Consider the following 26,712-nt stretch of genomic DNA (forward strand, 5'->3'; position numbering starts at 1 on the left):
TTAGTTTTGACAATAAAATTACAAATCAAGGCAGAAAAGTGGTTCTTTTTTTGGATAATGCACCATGTCACTCATTTTACGAAAACTTGAAAAGTGTAAAGCTTCAATTCTTGCCTCCAAATACTACGTCTGAAATTCAACCTCTAGACCAAGGAGTTATACGCTGCTTTAAATTAGAATACCGACGTTTTGTTTTGCGAAGACTCCTTTCTATTATAGATTGCGATAAAAATTCATCACAAATCATTCAATCTATAACAGTATTAGATGCCATTCGGTGGATTAGACACGCCTGGGAAAATGTAAAAGGACAGACAATTGTAAATTGCTTTAAAAAATGCGAGCTAAGCAATACAGCTTTAGAGGCCACTATCAATGCAGCTGATTTAGAAAATGAAGTCAAAAGCTGCTGCAATTCAATATGACCCAAATTCAGATAAATATGAAAATGGGCTAGAATGTTACGATGATTTATCGGAAGATTGGGAGAAAAGATTTATAGATGATTCAGATACAGGTAAAACATTAATATTTATTGTTTTAAGTTTTGAAAAAATACAATACATATTTTTTTAAACTTATTTGTTCAATTTTTTCAGGAGTTCAGTCTGCTTCAGATAATGAGAATGAGTCCCCCGTGCCATATTTATCAAACCAAGAAACGCTAATAGAAGTAAATAAACTGATATCCCAATCCAAGGCATTAATAAATGATGCGAATTTAACTAATTTGTTTTATAGAGTTAAGGAATCATTAGAAACTAAAATTGTTTGCGAAAAAATTGTAAAAAGTAAACAAACTTCAATTGAAAATTTTTTTAAACATGTATAAAAACTTAAAATGTTAATAAACAGTTTTTTTCTACATAAATTTTGATTTCTTCATTTTATTTTTTGGTCACCCCCATTTAAGGGCCACCCCTCATAAGGGCCAATTTTCAATGGAACGACAGGTGGCCCTTACCGAGAGGTTTCACTGTATAAATAAAAAAGCTAAACACGTGTTGACCTTGATTACACGATTTTTCAAAACAGGGTCACAGCAGCTACTAACTGTAACTACTAATGCAATTCAACATATGAAAGCTCTCACAAAACAATTTAATGAAAAATAGAAATAACAGATCGGATGTCTTATTAAATTTTAGAAAAAAAAAATATACTTGCAAAAGTTGTTTTTATTATATCTTCTAATACAAAACAGTTAATTAAAAAGTAAGAACTAGATACCGATAAAATATGGCAAGATCTGTTGCTTTTGAATAAAAATTTAAAAACAATGCTGTTCATAGAACTTAATCATGTTGAACTTATCTTTAAAAAAAAATAACAAACTGAAACAATGAATACTAACCATTAATTTGCCATCCATCTGAGCTGGGCCATTATCTGCTATCCTCAAAACAAACAATGGCATATTTTGAAATTCTTTACCACCCCGGATACTAAATCCAAAACCTTTAGTACCACGATTCAAATTAACAGTTTGATAAAATTCTTCTTGATCGATTGAATTTTCTTCTTCCTAAAATATAAGCATACTGATTATAAGCATATGCTAAAGATTTTAGGAATAGTGATGTAAAAAAAAAATAAAAATTATAAATAAATGAACTTTAACAGAAAAAAATATATATATAACCACACAAACTGTATAAATAATCAAAGCATTTTTAGCATAAAAACATTTATAGGTGGATTTAATGTCTATAGTAGTGTAGGAATATTAAAAGTATAAAATGGAATTAAGACAGCGATGAATTAAACTTAGATATAGTAAAGGTGCATTTCAAATTAGCACACAAAAGTAAAAGAAATATTAAGCCTTAAATATTTGATTATTTTTGATATTTTGGATATTTTTTGAAAATTATTTCAAAATAAATTAGTTTTCATTTTTAAAAAATTAAAAACAGGATAATGAAATTTTCCTGCAATTTCAACAGACAAAGAAAATTTGATTTTTATTCTAAGTTTGTATAAATTTTTTTTAAATTAATTCCTAACTAAAAAATTTCTAAAAGCAAAATTTTATGAGCATTAATGGGAATAACTATTGTCATAAACATTTAATCCTTGAATTAAAAAATCACGAATAGTGCAATTTTACAACAACATACATTTTGCAAGAGTAGAAAATATTTTTCAGAGAAATTATTTAATCTTAAATTTTCAATCCAAATTTTATTAAATCCATTTAAACAATAAGCTTAAAAGGAGGATCAAAGTACAAACCTTTTGAGACCATGATGCTATGCTGGATTCTTCATCTGAAAAAAATAAAATATATCTATATCAAATGGCACTACAATACCAAGATAAATAAGCTAAAACTGAATCATTTTTCCATTAAATTTCTTTTTAAAAAAAAATTACTGTAATGAGGATGAAAATCACGCGCATACAGTATAATTTTTAATGTGAATATATATTAATGTATTTTCTCTGAATACTTCAAATAATACACAGTTAATAAAGTAATATATATTAATGTATTTTCCATTACTAGATAAATTAACGGTTAAGTAGAGTAATATATATTAATGTATATTTTTATGACTAGGAGGTGATTTTTCATGTGATTTCAGCTCAGAATGTTGTCACTGAAAAATATTAAGACAGATTGTCGTCACAGAAAAACATTAAATCAGAGGACGGTCACTGAAGAATATAAATGGCAGATTTATAATATTTCAAATAGGGACCCAGTTTTAGTAAAAACAGATTCAGAAATTGTTAAGGACCCATAGTTAAGGCCCGCCATAAGGAATGAATAAATATATAAATCCCATGTTTAGAAAACACAATCCAGGGGTGATTGTGAGCCCAAGTCAAAATTCCGGAAAATTTCCTGAATTTGAAGAAAAAAGAAAAAAAAACAGTTTAAATTGAAAAATTAGAAAAAAAATTAAACAAGGTTTTTTTTTCCTTTTTCTCAATATTTCTTAGTTTACTAAAAATATATTTAAAATTTTACACATACCTATACCATTTACACATACCTATGATGACCTGGAGAAGTTATTAAAATCTACAAATATGTATTTTTTTTGAGTTTATGATTATAACAACTATTTAGTGATAAAAAATGAATATTAATCATGAATATAAGCTTATAAAGTATCTCTGTGGCTCTCCCTTACAAACAAATTAAATAAACTGTGTTTTTAAGTTCTACCTTTAAAAATTTGATTTCCGGAAACTTAAGTGATCAAGGATTTTTTGAAACATCTGGACTTTCGATCTCCGGAAACTTCCGGATCACTGTTAGCGAAAAATCCGGAAATCAGGATTTTTTCCGGAGCACAATCAGCCCTGACAATCACTAAAATTTTATAAGGTTTAGCGAAAAGGCAAACATCAAGAATATCAGTGCTAACATTTAAATTTTCTAAAAGAAGCATTTTAAAACATAGGCATAGTAAATAATTGCCAAGAGGGAAAAACAAAAAACAATATAGAAGTTTTTAACTCATGGTTTTTGATAGGGTCAAAGAAGCTTCTTGGAAATTACATTTTAAATAGTTTTACATAATTATTCATGAAGTTTAAAAATCTTTATTAAAAGTTAAGTTATATAAAAACATTATTAAGCTGTTTAATTTTTGATGCTTCCCTAAAAATACTGAAACTTTGTCTAACAAACATTTAAAATAAGAGAATGAACTTGTCATTAAAAAAAAAATGAACAACTTTGAAACAAGATGGAAATAGCAATTAACTATTCTCAATACAAACATTTAAATGTCTTATACACATAAAATCAAATATGTACCTATTGTTAAAGTCACAGAATAACCACAATCTTTAATTAAGTTAACAATGTCCCCATGAGGCATATTTATAATACTGATGCCATTCACAGCTAAAATTGTGTCTCCAACATGCAACTGACCACATCTCTCAGCAGGACTACCTTCAATTATCCTCCCTGCAATTAAAATAAATTAAAAATTATGTATTTATATATTTAAAATTCCGCAAATTATGTTTAAAAATTTAGAAAAAGTACTAAGATTAATTAAACAATAAATTTATTGTTCTTAAGCTACAAGGTTTTTAAGATACCGGATGAAATTCATAAAGCTTTTCATGGTGCTTAGAATTCAGAAACTAATTTGAGGCACACATTGAAAAAATCCTCAAATTTACAGAATTATATTTTTAGAAATTTAGGTTACCGATTCTCATTCCTAAATAATTCCCAAAACATAGTCACATATCATATTAAATTGAGTCATCAATTATGTTAAAGCTCAATTTGCTACAATTTATTACGTGCAAGTGCTTAAAGTGATTTCTTATATGTTTGTAAATACTAAAAGTATGTCATAAGCATTTACTACCTTTCCAGCTAATTTATATAGTATATTAATAACTATTTAATATTGTATACAGAATATAGCTACAATGTTTATTTATTTATATTCAAATATCCAATGCAATGTGAAAACGAAAATACTTTTTATGTTTACAAAATTACGAGCTCTAAGACTAGGATAACAAAGGTTACAACTTTTAGAATTAGAACAGTAAAATTTAGTATTTTCATAAGATAATTCATGAATTTATAAGTTTTAATTTTTGTGGGAGAGAATTTCTAAGGAAAAAAAATCAGAACATATCAAAATTAAATATCAAATGCAAACATACCAAATGCTAAAATTAAAAAAAAATTTAAAAACAGTCATAATAAAAAATTTAATTAAAGAAGTAAAATCAGTTTATTTTTTCAAATACTTGTAACTTTATATTTAGTTGAATTAATGATTCTCAATATGCAGAATGCTTGAACAAGGTATCTCAAAACAATGTAAGATACCTTCAAATTGAAAAAAAAAAAAATTTATGTAATATTACATAAAAATAACAATAAATAAAATTACTTCAAGCCAGAGTTTGAATTGTTTAGGAATGCGTACAATACTAAATTTTGACAGACATGTTACAATGAAAGTTCAAAAATGTAACAGCTATAAATTAACAAATGAATTTAGCAAAATTTTGAGGCAAATTATAAACTGAGTTTATTATTATTATCTTACCTTATATATTATAACCATTGGACTACAGAAGTTATGAGAAGCAAACTTATACATATATGATACCTGTTGTGCAAAATATTAAGTAAAATACATAAAACTCTTAAACTTTTGAACATCACTCTAGTTCCAAGATAGGGCATGATCACGATTTCATGCAACATATTTGGCTCAATAGCTATGCTATTCAGTAGGAATTAGATATTTGATGGTTATTTTCATACAAATTTGCAGCAGAATTACAACCGAATTGTAAAGACTAATAAAAAAGATAACTCAATTCAACTTTAATATAGGATCTCTAATAATTGACCTGAAAATAAACACTAAAAATATAATATATTTTACCAATTGTTGAGCCTGACTTGCTTAAGGATGATATGATGACAAACCCAAAACCTTCACTTGCATTCCTAGCCACAGTTACATCATAGNATAAACTGTAAATTTTGACAGACATGTTACAATGAAAGTTCAAAAATGTAACAGCCATAAATTAAGAAATGAATTTAGCAAAATTTTTAGGCAAATTATAAACTTAGTTTATTATTATTATCTTACCTCATATATTCTAACCACTGGACTACAGAAGTTATGAGAAGCTAATTTATACATACATGATACCTGTTGTGCAAAATATTAAGTAAAATACATAAAACTCTAACTTCTGAACATCACTCTAGATCCAAGATAGGGCCTGATCACGACTTCATGCAACATATTTGGTTCAATAGCTATGCTATTCAGTAGAAATGATATATTTGATGGTTATCTTCATACAAATTTGCAACAGAATTACTACCGAATTGAAACCAACTTTAATATAGGATCTCTAATAATTGACCTGAAAATAAACACTAAAAATATAATTATTAATGTCTCTATATATAAGTTTACCAATTGTTGAGCCTGACTTGCTTAAGGATGATATGATGACAAACCCAAAGCCTTCACTTGCATTCCTAGCCACAGTTACATCATAGGATGATCCATCAACAGGCTTTGAATTTATTGAATTATCTACAAAAGAAATTATTTTATAGAGAAAAATCTTAAGTTCCAGAAGATAAAATTATGTAAATATTTAAATCTTTATAACAAGTATATGATTATTTAAAGGCAAGAACAACTAAAAAGTTATGAATGTAATTTGTTTGTCAATTATTTTGCCTAAAAAAAAAATTAAAGTATTTTTCTTGAGAATTGGTTAGTTTGTATCCAACTAACCCTACATTTTGCATTTTTCAAGAGAGCATTGCTAAGTTTTAAATTGGAACAAGGGCCAATTTAAAATTATATACTTAATGAATTTTTTTAAGTCATCAACTATTTTAAAATATTTTTTAAGCACTTTTGTAACTTTTCAAAGTAAAGCTGCTATTACTAACTAGAAACTACAAGCATTACTTGAGAAACTACATGTGATATTTGGCTAATTTACAGGCTAATAATTTGAAGCCCTTAGTGTGGGCCCTGATGATATTATAAGAAACCTACATATATACAGTAAATTAAAGAACACATAAGCACACACATACACATGATTACACAATAAAAAAACAAATAATACTTTTTTTAATAAAAACTGGCTGGCCTGGACTTTTTCAAAAAAAGCCAGCTTTTCGAAACTCTGAATGTTTGTTAACTACGTTTGGAACTAAAGGGTTAAGTCTAATTCTGAATTTAAAATATGAAGCTTTACGTAAGAATATTTAGTATTTTTTTTTTCATTAAAGTCAACTATTAACAATATATTTACTTATCTCATCTTATATTTGAAATTTCTTAAAGATTTTTAGCTTAAAACAGAGGTAACCAAATTACTGATCAAGAATAAAATTTTTTATATTTATGCAACAGATTTCATTGTAGGGCTGTTTGTTAGTAGGGCATAAAAATTTATAGTTTTAATGCTCAAATTTGCCTTAAAAAATATTAATATTTGAAGATTATTTTGAATTTATAATTTTAAGAGCCTTACTTATCAAAAATAAAATTAAAACTATAATTAAAGCTGCTTATAAAAGAAAAATTTGTCGAACCCAGTAGGATACCTTAAACAGATTATTGCGGAAATTCTCAAGAACAGTAATTTTTATTACTCAACTGTAAGCCTCAATTATACGTCTAATATTTCAAAATAATTACAGATTAATTGTCACAATTCGCACTTCTGCAACACACAAATAAAAGAGTATTAAAGAAATTACATGGAGAAGTACCTGATAAATAAACACGGCGACGAATATTGAGCGAGACATGATCATTTTCTGCTGAAGAATTCATTAATTGAACAACATGGTGATGAGGAGTGTTAAGCACACACTGTCCATCCACAGCTACTATTTCATCCCCAGATTTTAGAGTTCCATCTAAATCTGCTGCACCTCCTGGTACAATGTGACCGACAGCAACCTATACAAATAATTTCAAACATTTATCAAGATTTTAATTTCGCACTTTCTTTTTCAAATCAGGGATCTGGAGCCAAAAAAAAAATCTTCTCCCAAATATAAGCTAAAGCTCTGGCAATTTTACTATATATTTATGTTCACTTTTGAGTTTCAAATCTTAGTCTGAAATTTTTATTATAAAAATAAAACATTAAAAAAATACATAATCATTGCAGCTCACACAGCAAATTACAAATTTAATTTAATTCAGGGTTAAGTTATTTGTTCATTCTTAAGAAAACAATTTAATGAATCCCCTTTCATATTTGACCGTAAATCATTATGAATGTAAATCATTATAAATGTATTTTAATGATAAGAATAGTCTTTCTACAGCAATATAGCTAATAGACAGTGCGGCTACAATGAAACAGGCCTCTTGAATGTTTGTCTGCAGGATACAATCAAATTGCTCAAAATAGACTACTTTTGAGAGAAAATTTCAATTTATAAAAAAAACCTTTGAAACTGATGTAATTAAAATAATGATAAAATTAAAATGATCTAATTAGAAAACTTATTAATGACACTTACATTAAACAATATTTTAATAACAAAAATAAATTTTAGATAATAGTATGAATGAAAAAAATCAAATTGAACTGCATTAAGATGTCAAGTTTCCATTTCAAAATTTGAGCTGAAAAGTTTGCATTTCAAAATTTGAGCTGAAGTACAAAAGTGATTATGTACTTAGTCTAGCACAATAGCAAAGTAAAATCTTTCAGTTCCCAATATTGGAAATTATAATTTTAAAATTAATTTGCGACAAAATAGCTTTTTATTCTCTTGCTAATGTAAATAATGGCTGAAAGAAGTTTATAAGATTATTAAATACTATTGATAATGATTTTGGCTACTAAAAATAATAATAGCATGCATGAAAATAAAAAAATAGCAATACTTAAATTACAAATACTAAATTTTTTACACACTAAGCACAAAAATTGTGTGTACAACTAAAATATACAGATAAGAAATTATTAAGGACTCTTCAAAAAACTTTATTTTAATAAAATTGCTCTCAATTTCAAAATTTTCAAGAAAATAAAAGTAATTTGAAAGCTTTCATAAGTAGATATTGTGGTTTAAAAAAATCAGTCACCTTTTTAAATCAAATGTTAAAAAATTTACATGATTTTAATAGGCAGTGAGCATAGTATCCAGTCATTTATTTTCAATTAATTGATGGAATAAAAGCAGAAAAGCAAGTAAAAGTCAATTAAATCTGTATACATCAAAAAATTGTGTTTCTAACATTTTGATTAAGGTCATTACAATGCATGTAATAAAATCATAGACAATAACATGCTAAGTGCCTTGCAGCTTTCTAGCCTTATAAAAGAGAAATAGGAAATAATTATTAGTAATACTAAACAGAGTCATATGTTCATGTTAAATCACTATAAATAAATAAATATATAAATAACTCTGATTATTTTAAGATGTATATTTTTTTTACTCACACAGCTAAGCATGCTTTTAGTGCGTCTTATCAAACAAAGATTCAAGTTTAAAAATAAATTATATTTACTTGTGAACCCTCTTCTGTTCCTCCGATTATGCGAAAACCAAACCCACTTTCTTGTCTATAAAGCGTAACAATCATATCTATATAGCTTACACTTCCACTCTTGCATTCATCAATTTTATAAAGGGAGCTTTGATATGCATTTCTAAAGTCATTACTATTGTACGGTATTGGCTGCTCGTGCTCGAAAGATGTACTATGTTTACGATGAATTGAGTCTGATCTAGATGAATTTAAAGGCACTGGCGGTAAATAATGATTAAGGGAATTATTAAGGCTTCGCAAATCACTACTATGAGAATTGTCCTTGCTGGAAGTTCCTAAATTGTCACTAGTATTTTGTATATGATATGTAGGCATAGTCGATGAATAAAATGGCGGGCTATACATCAGATCGTTATTTGTGTACCTTTCTTCATTCAAAGAATACAATGAATTTTTCAGATGGCCCACAGAGCTGTTATTAGACACCAAAGGCAGGAATGCAGAACTATTTACAGAGGATTCGTGCTTATGCATGCTATTCCACGGATCTTGATGACTGAAGAGTCTATGGTTATCAAGTAAAGGATATGTTGTTGAATTTTCTTGGGGATTGCGCAGTGGAAAGGTGGAAGATTGGTGAGCAGTTTCTGGCAATGAATTGGACAGGAAAGTTTTTGAAAAGCTGTCATCGTTTTCTCGAGACTGATTCGAGTCCCTTAGGTTATGGTTGTGCCAATCTCTTCCTCTTCCTTGATCGGAATACCAAGATGGGTTACCGTGCCTTTCGGGACTACATTCCAGTAAGTCTCGATTCGGTTGGTTATAATCGCTTGATCGATGGTTGTAAAATGAATTTGAAAGAGATTCTGTTCCTTGAAAAAGTTTGTTCCCATTATTTTTGAGGTCTGGTGAAGTCATGAGCCAATTTCTTGTATCGACCAACGGAGTTTTGGGTCGGGCAATGGTTACTGGTTCTTTGTCTCTGGAACTATATAATTCAGCCGTAGGTGTCTTACTCCGATATGCTGAACCATTTGACTTACCACCTAAATGAAACACAAGATTCACAATTAAAACAATTTATATAAAAATAAATTAAAATGTTATGTACACATAACAGCCACAAAATAAGTGCCTTTTTTCATAAGTTATTCATATTTAACTCATCAAGTTGAAATGTATTCATTCTAATAATAAATGACTACTGTCCCCTAAATCTAAAGAAAACACATAACTTCTGGAGAAAAAAAAAACATTACAACTAGCTCTCTAGCTTGACATAACTTACAATCTAGTACTGCGAAATAATTTGGTACTTAAATTATTTATATTATGCTCGTTTTAAAAAAAGATAATACTTGAAAGTGAAACTTTAACCATTGCAGGGTTCCCAGTCAATTTTAGATAGAAAAAGATTCTCTGACATTTCCACATATATTGAGAAAATTTGAAAGAAAATGAAGACCATATTTTATCTATAACATGCAATTTTTCATCAAAAAACTTTCAGTTTTTATGTCATATATTAAATTTTGTGAACAAAAAAAAAAAAAATATAACTGAATAAGGAGAAAAGCATAGAAGTTTCACTAAAATGTAAAATTTTTGCTACAAATAATTGTAATAGAAGTATTTAACATGTATCTCAATAACTGATCATTGCTACTGACATTTCTGAGACTGATTATTTTCCAGGTATGCTCCAAGAATTTTACAGGTTTTTATAAAAAATTGCAACTTTTCCTGCTCTATAGAATCAAAATAAAATTCCATGACAATTCCAGTTTCTCCTTGACTCGTGGAAGACCTGCACAGTTATAACACACATTTTTATAAATAACATTTTTTTTTTCTCATCATTTTCTAATTTACAGTTTTAAACTAAATAAATAGTTCTGCACGATTTACAAAATTTAAGTATAGGTTCTATTATAATTTATTTTTCATCTTTATAGATACAATCTCTTTTCTAATTTTCCTTGAATAATATAATTTAGGATAGGATGACACAAAAGCCGAAATTGGCTATATTGTCGCTAACAAAAACACTATTGAAAATACATTAAAAGAAGAAAAAATTGACAATATTTACTTTGAAAAAAAATAAATAATAATAACTAGGATGACAGAACACATTAGTTTGTCTAAAGTAAGTAAACCACTTGAGGGGCTAAACAGTTAAAGATAATTTTATTTTGTTTCTTTTATGCTCACCATAAAAACTCTCAATATGTAATTTCAAACAATAACCAAATGTGTGAATTCGAACAGAAAACTTACTCAGACGAGAATATGAATTACTAAATGACTGTGAATGAATCATAGCACCGGGGTTAAACATATTGGGTTCTTCATTGGCACGTGGCTAAAAATAAAATAATAAAGCATTAAATAAAAGTGTAGCATTTTTAGACAAATAAGAACATAGATATTAATGTACAAAAAGTCAATTCACTCCATTACTATGATAAAATATTAAAGCTTAAATTAAAAAATAAGCTAAATGCAGAAAAAAGGCATATTTTTCAAATCAGAATTTTAAGGGGAAAACCGTTTGTACACATAATGACAAAGCATTGGTCGCTCAGCATACTCGAGTTTTTGGAATCCACTATTTTCATTAGTATTATAGTTTGAAGCCATTTCGAGAAATTAGGAATCACTTAGAAGTAAATTAGAATACAAATATATAAACAGAAGTGCCAACATTCTAAACTAGCTATCAGAAATCAGAAGTACAATAATATAAGTGCATAATATGAATAAAATTTTGCAGGAATTTATTAATTATTACATTAAAAAAAATCATTTAGACAAAAGTACTAAATAAAAAATTATGCAACACTAAAACTTTGAACAATATTATGAAAGGATAAAATTAAATTGATTACTTGGAATCAATGTTCTAATTTTTGGTTAGATTTGAACTAGTCTTTATTGTGTTTCTATCGTCCAACATTTGAACTACAAAATTTTCTATTCACAGCATTTCACATAATAGTTATAAGAACAGAAGATTAAGTTTAAAAATAGCTTGTTGGAAGAAGGAAGAAAAGATGAGATTTCTTTGCTTTCTTTTTATTCCTTGTTTCATTTTATTGTTTGAGGAGTAGAAAAATATAATCATAAATAAATCAGTTTCAGACAACAAAATTTCATAACTCTATGAAGTTATGGGGAAAAATTTTATTTTAAGCAGATTACAGAAACTCTCAAAATCCATACTCAGCCATACTGCTTGACTATCAAATCGCAATAATTAGAGATAAAACATAATAGCTGGCACCGCTGTATAATTAATGTAGCTAAAAATAATTTATCAAAAATACAAAATTAGCAAAAATTATCAATAACCCAATTTTGCAAAATAATAATTTTTAAAGGCAAGTTTTCAGAAAAGCAATTCAGTAATACATTCAAAATTAGAAAACATTTTAGACAATTTTATATATGTATTAAAAAAAATGCATGTTTGAAAATGGTTAAGATGTAATGGAACTGCAATTATATGCAATTGCATCACTCTAAAAAAATATAAACACCAAGCATCATTCTAACAAAATTACAAACTCACTTTAGTTCTTCCTTTACTCCTTGAAGAAGAAACAAATCCTCCTCTTTGCACAATGATTTCTGCAGATTCGTTTCCGGGACATTCTTTTAAAATTTGGACAACATCTGCATGAGGTAGTACTCTTACATCTCGACCATTTATTGCACATAAAAGATCATTCTCTTGTAGCTGTTTACATCGAGGCCTATCCAGAATTTTCTTCACCTTCAAACAAAACAATAGATTAAGTCTGTAATTTATAAGCCATTCCCAAAACAAAAAATGAATTTTATTAACTACAAATACAAACCAAACATTAATAAAACTACTGCAGTCACTAATTTTTTTTTCAAAGTTCATAGTGTTGCGCACTACTTTTAGAAAAAAATAGTGTTTTGCAAATACTTTTGAGAATCAGATTGAAGCAAATCTTACGGGAGTCCATCAACGGGCACAATGAGAGTGTCACTCATGTACTTTACTTAGTTTTTTTTTATTATTATTCCTTTTAAAGGAAGGAATAAAAAGTTGAGAGAAAAAAGAATTCATACAAAACAAATTATTAATTTGAACCATTTCCTTTACAATTTTTTTTTTCAGTATTCAACCTTTTTTTTAAAAAAAAAAAATAGCAGTGTAAATTGGATTCTTAACTTTATTTGACATTTAAAAAGAATTTTTTTTTACTTGACATTTAAAAAGAATCACGCATTATCCAAATGAAATTGTTTAAAAAAATCATTTAGGTTAATACACAATTTTGAATGTATTGTGTTCCACATTAAATTTCATTAAAAAAATTTTAAAGTTAGTTAAACAACTATAATAATTAACCACCATGTGTTTTCCTATTCAGAGAGAGAAAGACTATTAAAGGTTTACAATTAGAGAGTAATCCCTTATCTATTAACATCCACTGTTAAAACATATTAATTTTTAACCCACTTGGTCTATCAATAGAAAAATATATAATGTAAGATAATCTTTAATTATTTTACAGTTAATTACTAAAATCTGTCTAACTAACAAACATTCATATCAGAGTCAAAGCCAGTACTGAAAAAAAATTAACTTCCTGGTTTTTTCGGAGGTATATGAACCCTGTTGAGACAGACAGATAGATCAGATGAAATTAATCAGATAAATTAGATAGATACCTTTTGACCATATGAGCTATCAGCAATAGTAAAACCAAAACCAGCAGCTCCTTTAACTATTTCAATAGTTAAGAATTCTGGCATTACGAAATTTGTATGAACATTAGTTGGTGTATGATTTGGCAATTCTTCTGAAAAAGGATTCAGCAATCCAGCACTATTATGCCTGGAAGGATGGCAGTTATCTGGCAGTTTAAAGCTTAAATCTGGCATGGACTTTACAGCTCTTGTCATGGAATCAGAGGGTTTGGCACTATTATCAGACAATCTGCTAGATGGATGACAATTATCTGATCTAAAGGAATATGTGTTACTATGGCAATTAGGCAAGTTATTGTTAGCAACAGAAACTGCAACTGTGGTGACAATTTCTGTATTGGGATCACTTGGGTCAAAGGGTAATGGATAACCTCGACAGACTTCTAATTGCACAACCTCCCCAGCAGGTATAGTCTGGAACAGTGCAATAATGTTTTGGTGAGTGTACCCCAAAACACATTCCCCATTCACTCGAACAAGCACATCACCTAAAAAAAAAAGAAGATATAATTCAAATTTTGGATAAATATTATAACATAAAAATAAAAAAAGTACCAGAAATCTTCAATAAACAACTTTTTGTAAACATCTCAGAAAATTTTGCAAATTCAAAAAAATTAATTTAACTTATTTCTTGTGAGAAACTTATTATTTAATCAGGAAATGCCAAATTTAATCTTAATAATAATTAAAAAAAACATCTTAATAATAATAAATCTTATAACAATAAAATCTAATAATAAAAGAAGAATATCTTAACAAAAATAATTAAAAAACTGATGAGAGAAACTTCAGACAACTAACTTTAAAAAATAGGATTTTAAACAATATAGAAAAGGAACTACATTAGTTGGTCAGGACATTCTTGAGAAATACTAAAGTAATAAAAAAAGAAGAAAAAACCTGTTTCCAAATAAAGGGACTTAGAAGTTTGGTTAATTCACTTGTAAATTCCATATTTCATCACATACCTTTTTAAAAACTTGAAAACAAAAACATTGTCTCAGAAAGAAAGAATTCTTTAATGGAGACTGTAATAGTACTATGATAAAATTTGATGATTTACAATAACTAATGCAGATTTTTAAAAAAGTTCAAACTGGTAATCACATTTAAAATAAAAATTTATAAAAAAAAAGAAAAAAAACTACCACAATACACAAAAACATTGTTTAAGGAAAGAAACATTTACACAACATTAATAGTCCTGCGATAAATTTTAATAATTTATGACCGTAAAAGCAGGGTATCGGCTACATTTTAGATTTTCAAATTCATGACTGTCCATGACTAATTCCTAGAATTTTTTATGACTTAAAGAAGCTACTATTTTCTCCGACAAAAACACAACAAGAAATTTAAAAAAGCATTATAATAAGATAAATTGAAATGATAAGTATAACCAAAACTGTTATACTCTGCATCGTCATATTTAAAGATTTTCAATTTAAAAAACAGAGTAAAAGAAAGAGTTGAAACAATAAAACAGCTGAAAAAAATACAAAAGCAAATAATTTTTTTCTGCAGAATTATATTCTAAAGATACATTTCTTGTTCATCCGAAACGAAAGAAATACTCCTGATTTTTCGGTTCTCATTTCGGAATTAAAAAACATTTCGCCAATGACTGGCTTGCTTCAGATAGAATTTTAAATTTATAAGATAAAAAATAAATAATAACAAAAATTCTGAAATCACAGAAGATTAAAAGAAAATTCGCTCTAGAAATGATGTTTTTTCTTTCATTTTTTGAAAGAACACCATAACTTTTAGAGAACATGATAAAAAAATTTTATATTTTAATAAAATATGACTGTGAGTGGGGATTTTATTACAAATTCAGATATTCAGAACACTATGAAATGGGGAGGTATTTTTAAATTCCATTTTAAAAATTAGTTTTTTCAGCTACCTAAATACATGACTTTCCATGATTTTCTTTTAAAAAGAAGTTAAAATCATGACAAATTTTGTTCAATACCGAAATTCACGATTTTTCATGACTTTCCAGGTGCACGGCAGAGATGGGCATTTGTTATTCAGAATAATGAATAAAGAATGATGAATAATTATTCAAAATCTGAATAATGAATGATGAATAAAGATTTATTCATTAGTCAGAAATATTTTGAATAAAGAATAAATCATTCATTATTCGTTATTCAGTATCCTTTATTCATTAGTCAAGAATAACTGAATAATTTCACTGGTCAACAAAAATGGGCACGGAATACTCTAACTGACTACGATTATGACAACTACAAATAAAACGTTAATCCTTTTCAAGTATATTTATATAATGTTAGAGAAAATTTACTTTTGTCTAACATAATGCATACTTTTGAGAAATGGTTACACGGCAAAAAAGGGCTTAATTTTTTAAATTAAAATTTTATTTAAAAATTTAAAATAATATTATCATTTGCTTTCAAAAACTATAAAAAATTGCGTTTTATAGATTTTAGAACAAAATTTCAAAATGTTCAATGTTCTCAAGTAACTAAACTGTTATAAACCTACTTTTTCGCACAACTAAGTATGTTACGCTGGAGTAAGTTAAAATAACATAAAAATAAATAGTCATACTTGTCTTAGTTTTGTAGTTTAATTCCTAAAATAAGACGTTTAAGAGCAAACGATGTTTTGCATCTCGTTATTGACAAAGACATATCGTTTGCATTTTTTGCTGGTTATTCAAATTTTATTCAGAAAAATTAGTCATGAGTAATGAGTTTATTCATCAATCATTATTCAAAAATTTTTATACATTTGCATAATGAATGATGAATAATGACTAAATTTTCATATGAATAATCATTCAGAATAAATTTATTCTGAATAAATTTAGTCATGAATAAAATTTTCGTGAATGATGCTCATCACTGGTGCACGGATACCCTGTAAAAGTTGGTTCGATAATTTCTGATAGTAAAATTTAAACAAGTGGTTTGCTTAAAAAAAAATTACCTGTGTTCAATTTGCCATTACACCAAGCTGGACCATTAGGTACAACATCTTTTATCTGCAAAAATTGCTCAGCAGCAGAGCCTTCACCACCTCCAACTATCGTAAATCCTAATCCTCTTGCACTCTTAACTAGTGAAGTAGAGATAAAAGCTCCTCTGAGTTCTTCTGGATTTCGAGTAAAGAAGTGACCAGCTTTTGGAGTTGAATTAGCTATAGAAAATATTACAAGCTTAATTAAAACAATTAACACCAAAATAAGATAACAAAACTAAGAAAAAATAAATAGGAATATTTAGTAAATCAATAGCTTTTGGTTGTAAAAAATAAATAGGAATATTTAGTAAATCAATAGCTTTTGGTTGTTGTAACATAGTATAGTAAAATTTTCAAATTTTGTACAAATCTCAGAAGATTCAAAATAAAAGTTTATATTTGAAAATAAGTGATGGACTCAGAAATGTACCTTCAATGAATCATCGCATCAGAAAATATTTCTACAGTATGAAACATTTCTCAATTAAATGATCAAAAATCATTAAAAATGCTTGATTAAAAATTATATCAAAAGTTTTAGTTTAGCAAATCATTCACAAGTATTAAACATTATTTATAATAAAAATTTACAATAATAGCTTATTAGCCGTCAAAAATTTGGAAGTTATTCATATATCCGTAGAGATTTCCTAAAACTTACCTAATGTTCTCACCACAGTACTTATACTTTCTTTTTAAATGAGCTTCTTCATACATATTTGTACACTTTCTAAAGCAATCAAGTGGCTAATAATGCTTTTAATGTAAGCAATTTAAGAAAGAAAATAACAGAAATCAATTACAAAGTAGAAAATTAACTTTCAATACCTGTTTAACTCTTTATGTACAGATACCCATTAACTGGTATAGGAATATAAGGTAATTTTAAATGATCAATTGGGGATTCATTGAAATTTAGAAACCAATAAAATTAAAATCCAAATGATAAATCTCTAACAAAGAATCTGATAAGCACTTCAGGAAAACATATTAGATGATAATTTCACATCCGTACTCAATGTTTCTTGTTTCAACATATGGAAATTAGAAACTTATTGAAACCTATATAAAACAATGCAAGTATAGTTGACAAGTCTGAAAAACCAGTAGCTAAATATATTGTTATTATTTTTAAAATTTTCTTTTTAGACAGGAGGGGAAAAAAATATAAAGTTTTCCTTTATATGTATGTGCAATTTTTATGTGCAAATTAAACAACATGCTTTTTAACTTAATCCAACTGATAACGTAAGACAGCAATAGACAAACAATTTCCTTATTTACAGCATAACCATGTGAAATTAAATCAAATTTACTATGTTTACTTATAGAGAACAGCATTCCTTCCACAAGCACCAGTCCTAGAAAATGTTATAAGTCACAACTATGAAGACATTAAAAGAAATCATGATCAAAACTCGCAAAAATGGTAAATAAAAAATTATTAGAAACAGCTATTTCAAAAATATAACTATTTGCTGAAGAAACTTATTATAATTGAATTCATAATCAAGTAAGAAAAGTAAACAGGTATAATCAAACTGTTTAGTTAAATTTAATAATTCTTAAATGAATAGTTTTTTAAAATAATCCAAAGCACCAACAATATCTCAGAACTAGTTGAGGAGTGGTACCAAAAAGGAGCCTTAAATGTGAAGCAAAATAAAACATTTTTATTTGAAGAACAGCTGCTTCATATTTGTGTACTACACTCAGGCTTTTGTGAGTATTTGTGGTGTACAAGAATAATTTAATTTTTTTCTCAGTACTTGAATTTAACAATGGTTCATAAATCTGAGAGCATTTAAATTTGACTCAAACTACCACAAAATAATTATATGTGGACCTCCAAACCAGCAATTAGGCTGTTTTAATTTTCTGTTAGATGTTTTAGTCTGTATTTTTGTCGAAAATTAGCATATTTCATCATAAATGTGTCATTACAATTTCCTTCTATTGTAATTTTTCCTTCAAATTCACAAATATATATATATATACACCGAAGAGACATTACATTATGATCACCCCGCTAATAAGATGTAGGACCACCTTTAGCCCTCAAAACTGCTAGCATATGCCGTGGCATTGATTCCACAAGGTGCTGATAGATAGTCTGAGGTAACTGGTCCTGCAATTCCCTCACATTGCGAGGGGGTAGTGTGGCAGTACGAATTTGGTTTTCCAAGTAGGACCACAAATGCTCTATTGGATTAAGGTCAGGTGAATTTGGGGGCCAAGACATGACTTGAAAGTCACTGGAATGTTCCTCGACGATTCGACCCTCATGACATGGTGCATTATCCTGTTGGTAAACACCATCCCCTGCAGGAAAAACTGTTGCTATGAATGGGTGAACCTGGTATGCAACTATGTTCAAGTAGCTTATAGACATCAGGGATTGTTCTATGAGGATAATGGGTCCTAATGTGCCCCATGAAAACATTGTTCCTGGGCGAGAAACCATGAAAACCAGGGTGAGCCCATTGTTATAGATCGAGTGTGGTCATAATGTAATGGTTCTTTGGTGTATAGTAGTGACAGGTAAATAGACCAATAATATCTTTTGGTTACCAGTCTTTAGGACTAAATTTTTTTTTTTTTTTAAATTTCTACCCCTGATTTAAATTGGTTAAAACAAATTATTATCAAGCACAATTTTACTATAAAATGAAGCATTAATTTAAGTAATAAATGACACATTTAAAACAGATAAATAACAATTTTATTAAAATAAAAAAAAATGCTATACTTGATAAATTGGAAAGTTGATGAGATAACTCATTAGCATCTGATCCCTGGAAGAAACAATGGCGTCCACTCGAAGTCGTACTTCTCTCCATGGACGCTGATGAAGGATTTTTCTGCATATCACACAATCGGCTGCTACTCTCGCTAGCAGAAGCATTAGTGGTAACTGTACCATTACCAATAACAACACTGCCATCCGCCACCTTTCCATCTGCCAAATGTTTAGAAGGTTCATGCTTTTCATTAAGACAGGGAATACAGTGCAGATAGGGAAAGCGATGGGTGGAGGCAGGGGAAGAAGATATATTATTAGAAGGAGAAGATATAGAGGGAGGTGGAGGTTTAGAGGAAGAACCATCAGAGGAGGAGACAATTAGGAAAGACTCACTGTTGTTAGTGCTTGCTAGTGGGTTTGGGTCGTTAGAGTTGCTGCAGTTGGAGGTATGAGTTAGTGAGCTATTTCTTGAAGTCCATTGCCCGGTTCTAGGGTCAGCAAAAATGCTGGGGTTATGGTTGATATTGTTAGTTTGGTCAGAATGCCGGTGCCATGATGAGGACGAGTGACTTATATCAGCAGCTGAAACTGCAAAAGCATAAAACACTTGGTTGAAGCAGTGTGTTGCAAGAAGCTTGTATTTTAAACAAAACTTAACCCCTTGACATACGAAGACGTCTTGGAGACGTCATTTGTTTCTTATGTCAAAACAATAATTGACGTGTCTCAGACGTCTTCAACACAGAAATGCCAACTTGCTCCGGACAGCAAATAAATATTTTAAAGTGATAGTTTATCAATTGTGATTCTTGGTTTAATAAATTCAATTTAGTAGATTTTTTATTCACCACTATTTCTAAATAATTCGTAGGCTCATATAATTCACCACTTTATAGTAGTTATGTCATGCTATAAATTTTAAAAAGCAAGCAAAAATAGTCAAATATTTCAAAATTTAGTTTGCAGTTATTTACAGCTTTTTTTAAAATTATTTTGGCATGTCCAGAGCAGCTGGCATCTCTGTCAACATTCCGTTGAGAGTTGATGTTTACAGTGCAGTCAAAGATCATTTCTATATCAAGAAATGATATGTCACGGGGTTAATATAAAACACAAGATAAAATTTCAGTAGCTATAACATCAAATCAAAGTTAATGATTTCAATTTAAACTACATAAGGAATTAAAATATTTTAGAATATAAAAACACATTTTCTGATTAATATTTTATATGAATGCAGTAAATGCGAAAATGTATTAAATCTTTTATGAAGTTCTACATCATACTTTTTTAAAAGACTATGCAAATAATGATTTATTTATTTTTTTAAATCTTGAATTTTCTGAAGAAGATGCTTATACAATTTCAAGGTAAGAATGATGTTTAACTAAGTCTAAAAAAGAAAATTATAAATGATATAAAAATAGTCTCATAAACTTTGATAGAAAAAAGTTACGCTAAGTAAAATATTTATATTGCTTGATGATTGTTTAAGATTTAACAAAAGGTAGTTTAAAAATAGCTTAGATGAAAATTAATTTAAAGCTGAAATATGCATTTATAATTTATAGCAGGGGTTCTGAAACTGTGAACAGAAATAAGGGACTACTAAGAGTTCATGACATCAAATCTAAATTTAATTCTATAATAATAAGCTGTTGCTATACAAAAGAGAAAAAAGTTTCTAAGTAGAATTGATGGAATTTCAGACACATGTTTGATATGGAAATCCTATTCAAAGTTAAAAAACAATGTGTATTCACATTGCTACTTCATACCTGTACAAAGTTTGATTTTAAGTAACTGCAGTTTTAAAGAGGGAATAGAGTCAATGCTCTTTAGTACAATCCCCATTACAGCAATCCTTATTATAATGACTTATGCATGAAACCCCAATTGCTATGCAATATTAGTTTAACGTCCACTGGAATGCACTAAACTGTCTGTTCTAATACAGCAAACAAAATTTAATCAGTTGATAAAAATAAAAAAAATTCAAAGAAATTTTGACTATTATTTTTTTTTTATTTTACCACATACTAAATGTAAAGTACCTTGAATTTCCTTTGAAAGAACAAAGACTGGCATGACCCACTAAATTCTTATTCAAATCCAAGGTGGTCATAATTTATGGTTAATTATAATCTGCGTAACTTTCTTTCCAAAGGGAATAATTTATGACTTATAATTTTCTTGTATGAATATGGTATTCAGTAATTTAGTGAAATGTCAGTTCCCTTGTGTGGTTTATTTTCCAGTTAAAACATTTGGGTCTTCTTAGTTACTTTGACTTACATTATTTATCGATACTCAGCATATTATTCACTAATGAAGTATTTTTAAACGATACATTTATGAAAAAAATTTATATTTTCCGTTAATTAACAAATTTTTATTAAAGTAAAGCCTTCTTTTTTTAAAAATGGGCTTTTTTTTTTAGCTATAAGTTATTATTAATAGTATTTTTGTGCTCTCCTGATATAGCAACCTCATATTTCATCAGGACCAAGAGGAGATGCTATATTGAGCATAACTATATACATATTGAAACATAAATGAGACTATAACACTTATTCCATGTTTTAATAAATAATACTATCCATCTTATTTACTAAAAGGAGTTACAATACCTTCAAGTAAGGATGTTACTTTCATTTCACTTAAATGTTTAACTAGCAATTTATATTATTATTTAAATTTATAATATTATTTATATTTATAATATTACTTAAATTTATAATATTATATATTATTAATTCAGTTGAAATGCTTAAGTAGATTTAAAGTACAATATAGACTAATTATGCTTGAATTCTCACCATTTACTTTTATTGTTTCTGTTTCATAATCTTACACACGTGAAGGAAAAATTGGCTAATTTCACATTGATTCTAAAATTAGTAAAACCAAAATTTTAAATAAAAAGATACATTTTTGTAATAAGCTTTTTTTCTTTTCATTAAAAACCTATTCATGGTTATCTATGCGAGATACACCTCTTGTTGATATAACATGAGAGAATTTGCTAATAGATGCATTAGCCTAAATAAATTTGTAATATCAAAACTATATTAAGCTTGATTTTTTAAAAAAAAAAGCCTGCAAAACATTTTTTATGATACGCACATGGTATAATAAACGTTCAATAAAATGCAAGACAATTACAAACCATTATCATTCACTTTTCTTGCTTGAATGACAGGATTTTCATATTGCGTCCGTCGATTGACATGGCTAAAATGAAATTAAAGATATAAAAAATTTTTATTTTAGTCCATACTGAAGTTTAAAGAAAAACTTATCAAAGAGCACTTACTCAATGTAATATGTACCATAATGAGGATCATCAATTCGTTCCCAGCCAAAAGGCAATTCTGATTAAAAAAAATAATGACATCATATTTCAAACTAAATGCTTAACAAAATTAATATAATTATAAAAGGAATACTTTAATTATAGAAGGAATACCACTAAAAACCAACAGAGCAAACCACAGAATATAACAAAATATGATTTAAAACACATAATTTTAATATCATATTATTTTAATCTCATCAGCTTGTAATACGATCAAAAAATTATGTTAATGATTTAAAAATTATTTATTTTTTTAATAAATGTTTCTTTAAAGCTAGAAGATATTTTTTTTTACACTATTTTGATTTTAAATATTTAATTTTCAGAACCATAAGCATCAATAATATTTCTTAAAAAAAAAACTACGATTGTTTTAGTTTTCCGCACTCGTTTTTCATTATTAAAAACAAAGCTTAAAAACCAATAATATTAAATAAAGATTTCAGATTCATCTAAAACAGACTCAAAATATTATTCTTAAAAAATTAAATATTAGTGACAAATTTTTCATAAGTATTTTTCACATTAAAACTTTCAACATGATAGGAAAAAAACTCACATTGAATCATTTGTATTTACATGCTTAGAAACTTAATGATTATAATAAACACCCATAAATAAATCACATCAAAATGATGAGATTTATTTGTGTATTCCCCATGCATGACAATTAAATCATACAATAGGATCAGTCTGAGCATTCTCATTGGATAGATAAATCCAATTATAAGATAAAGTTTTAATACATGGAGATTCAGATTTTTTTGCTGTCATTAGCATAACATTAATGAAGTAATGAATGTGAATGAAAGATTAGTGAACATATTGTTTCTCTTTAAAATATTTCTTTATCTTAATTAAAAATTATTGACCTGCAATATTTTATCATCATTTCTTAGTATTCTACATTTTGATTTTTTACATTATATTATTTATTAGGCCAAATTAGAGGACTAAAACTAAAAATTTTGACTCTTTATTATTAGGTAATCTTTTGACATTACCTTATTATGCACATTTTACAATAAACATATTTAAATTGGTATCTACACATATGAACTATTTTACAGTCATTAAGCAAATAAGCTTAGTGTAAAACTATATGCAGTCAACATATGTAATTTAAATAAAGAATAGGAAATTATGAAACATTATTAGATATTACTTTTTACACAATTGCAATCTGCTTAATTAAAATTTAATGTTTCTAATTTCCCATGCCGCCCTTTCTAGTGAGAACATTCGATAAAATGCATAAAAACTTAAAACCTAAACAGTTCATACTAAAGAATAAAACCAATAAGAATGAAAATTACCATCATCTCGACAATCTTCCACAGTTTTCTTCTGTATTCTAGATAATCTAGGATCTAACCATTGTGATGTGCCAGTGTTGTGACTAGAAAAAAAAAGTATATGAATAATAATAGTAAAAAACTTTTTTATTCAATGGTACTAAAAGTATGGTGGACAAAACTACAATCAGATAATAAATTAAAAGATAAAAAGCAAAATTTATTCAATTATAAGCTTACTCAATAAAGTAAGGTTCTCCATTGCTAGTAAATGCTCTTTCCCAATTATCAGGTAAAGGACCCAAATCACATGAAGAATTTCCACATTGTACACTATCAATGGTTGCTGTAGAGTTACAATTTTGATAGCCTAGATATGAAAATCCAGATACTGGAGTGGAAGACCTGCAAAACAAACATAAACAGCAGCTTTAGTCAATGAGGGTATTTTAAATTTCTGTTTTAATTACTAATAAATTATAATTGGTTAAAATGCAACAATAAAAAAGATTTAACTTATTATTATTAAAATAAGCACCATATAGGTTAAAGCTTGGCAATATGTACGGTACTTCAATATAATAACTTTTATTTGCCAGTCTTAAAAAAAACATGTGTGCAACATGTTTAAACCATTATGAGACAATTTTTAGATATTTAAAAACACAAAAAATGAACTAAATTATTCATTATTTACAGAGGAAAATTTTAATTTTTTAGAACATTAGAAATAATCACAAAAAAATGTATCAATTTTGGTTTGACTGGATTTTGAAATTGTAATCTCTCAATTAATAATTAAATAAATTATGTAGAAAGTTAAAAGTTCATGCTTAGTTGTAGAAATTTCTATTTTTATTGTTCAGACACACAAAATTAATGCGATTTATGGAGAATTGAGCTTCATAGAATTGTGTTATATAGATCCACAGGGGTGATTGTGGCGCAGAGTGAAAAACTCTGAAATTTTATGAGAAAAAATCGAAATCAATTTATATACCATACGTGTTTCATATTTAATATAACTTTTTGAACTAACATTTATAATAAAATTACCTACTAATGCAGAATATCACACCTTTAGAATAACTAATTCAAGAAATATCTTACTTCCTGCCAAACCAAAAGAATCAATTCGGTGAAAGAATCACGCAAGACATAATTCTTCACATAATTAGCGAAAGATTATATGTAAACATCACGTTAACGGGATTTAGAAAAAGCTTCAAAATTTTGTCAGATTGTAAGTTTATTATTCGCCGGAACACCACAACCAATGGTCTTGAATACTGCGATATTTGCGCAAAAATCGTTTGCCTCACTCCTAGTTTTTAGACCAGGGAGAATGATATGAAAAACCCGGAAGTATCAAGTAAAGGGAAAGAAATAACTTAAGTCTGCAATCGTAAAAATTCAGAATATACTTAGATTCTAGTTAAAAAATAATATGAATTATGCATGCGTAACTAACTTTTTCATATAATAAAGATAAAATAAATTAAATATTTTTAATATATATTAGTCCAAATATTGCTGGATCATTAAAAAGCTAACAAATTAATGATAAAGAAAAAAGAAACTTGTCATAAATAGTTATAATCTGGTACTCTGCAGAAGACCAAAATAAATCAGTAATTTACTGTCAAAAGAGCAACCACTAAAGATTTTTTTGTATTGCTTTTTTTAAACTTTTAATATTTTTTTCCATATTTTTATTAATACTTATGTTTTGAGGCCAAAAAGGTTTCAAGGGCCACTTTTGGTTCACCGATAATAGGTTGTGCATCTATGATATAGATCTACTGTATTTTTGTAAAATCTTCATAATATATTATATCATTAGTTCATTTCATTATATCATTAGTTCAATATAAAACATAGCAATAATATTAATGTATAAATGCCAAATTCATATTTAATAAAAATAAAATCGCAAAAAAGAATATCTTACGGAGTATTGTTTGACATGGGAGGCACAGGAAATTCAGAAGCATCAGAAGTTTTTGAAGCCATTGCTTCAACATTCGAACGGTTACGCCGTCGCTTCCCCTCAGAAGAAGCATGGGCACCGGGAAAAATTAAATTATTTGATTGCCCAATTGAATTATTTCTTCTCATAGGAGAGTAATAATTATCCTTGGGAGGCATTGGGGTACCATAATGATTGCCTATAAAATAAATATACATATATTAAAAAACAATTTGAAATTTTCCTATGTAATATTTCACAGGCAAAACCTAAATAGAACATTCATAAAAAAAGAATACAGAAAATATATCTTTAATAAAGCATCCAAATGGTTATTAATGATGTTGATGACCTAAAAATTTGTAAAAAATGCAATTCAAATTTGCAAAAAAAAAAAAAAAAAAAAACTCAGAAAACTATTATAAAAACCTTAATATAAAAAAAAACGTAATATAAAAAATAATGCTCCTTAAATTTCTGACACCATGTTTTTTTTATTGTTGTTTTTTTATTGCTATTTTTGAAATTATAAATTGTAATTATAAGTTTAATAAAAAAAGTTAGTAATTAATATATATATATATATA

The 26,712-nt window shown here is 27.6% G+C and overlaps 1 protein-coding gene across 4 annotated transcripts in view; it reads right to left on the reverse strand.

Moving 5' to 3' along the window:
• LOC107451520 (membrane-associated guanylate kinase, WW and PDZ domain-containing protein 1) overlaps positions 1–26,712 on the reverse strand; it is a 41,143-nt gene that overhangs the window by 6,119 nt on the left and 8,312 nt on the right. For 2 of the 4 annotated variants that reach the window (XM_071177772.1, XM_071177771.1), the window contains exons 5-20: positions 26,108–26,324; positions 24,397–24,561; positions 24,178–24,260; positions 22,820–22,877; positions 22,673–22,737; positions 19,510–20,091; positions 16,728–16,937; positions 13,722–14,248; positions 12,586–12,789; positions 11,292–11,376; positions 9,030–10,057; positions 7,265–7,457; positions 5,940–6,062; positions 3,776–3,931; positions 2,236–2,270; positions 1,355–1,525 (exon numbers count right to left, since the gene is read on the reverse strand). In XM_071177772.1, the coding sequence (XP_071033873.1) occupies positions 1,355–1,525; positions 2,236–2,270; positions 3,776–3,931; positions 5,940–6,062; positions 7,265–7,457; positions 9,030–10,057; positions 11,292–11,376; positions 12,586–12,789; positions 13,722–14,248; positions 16,728–16,937; positions 19,510–20,091; positions 22,673–22,737; positions 22,820–22,877; positions 24,178–24,260; positions 24,397–24,561; positions 26,108–26,324 (3,902 nt within the window). The remainder of the gene's footprint in view (positions 1–1,354; positions 1,526–2,235; positions 2,271–3,775; positions 3,932–5,939; positions 6,063–7,264; positions 7,458–9,029; positions 10,058–11,291; positions 11,377–12,585; positions 12,790–13,721; positions 14,249–16,727; positions 16,938–19,509; positions 20,092–22,672; positions 22,738–22,819; positions 22,878–24,177; positions 24,261–24,396; positions 24,562–26,107; positions 26,325–26,712) is intronic. The other 2 variants (XM_071177773.1, XM_071177774.1) reach the window with 2 other exon arrangements.

This window comes from Parasteatoda tepidariorum, chromosome 2, assembly GCF_043381705.1.
Source record: "Parasteatoda tepidariorum isolate YZ-2023 chromosome 2, CAS_Ptep_4.0, whole genome shotgun sequence".
NCBI lineage: Eukaryota > Metazoa > Arthropoda > Arachnida > Araneae > Theridiidae > Parasteatoda > Parasteatoda tepidariorum.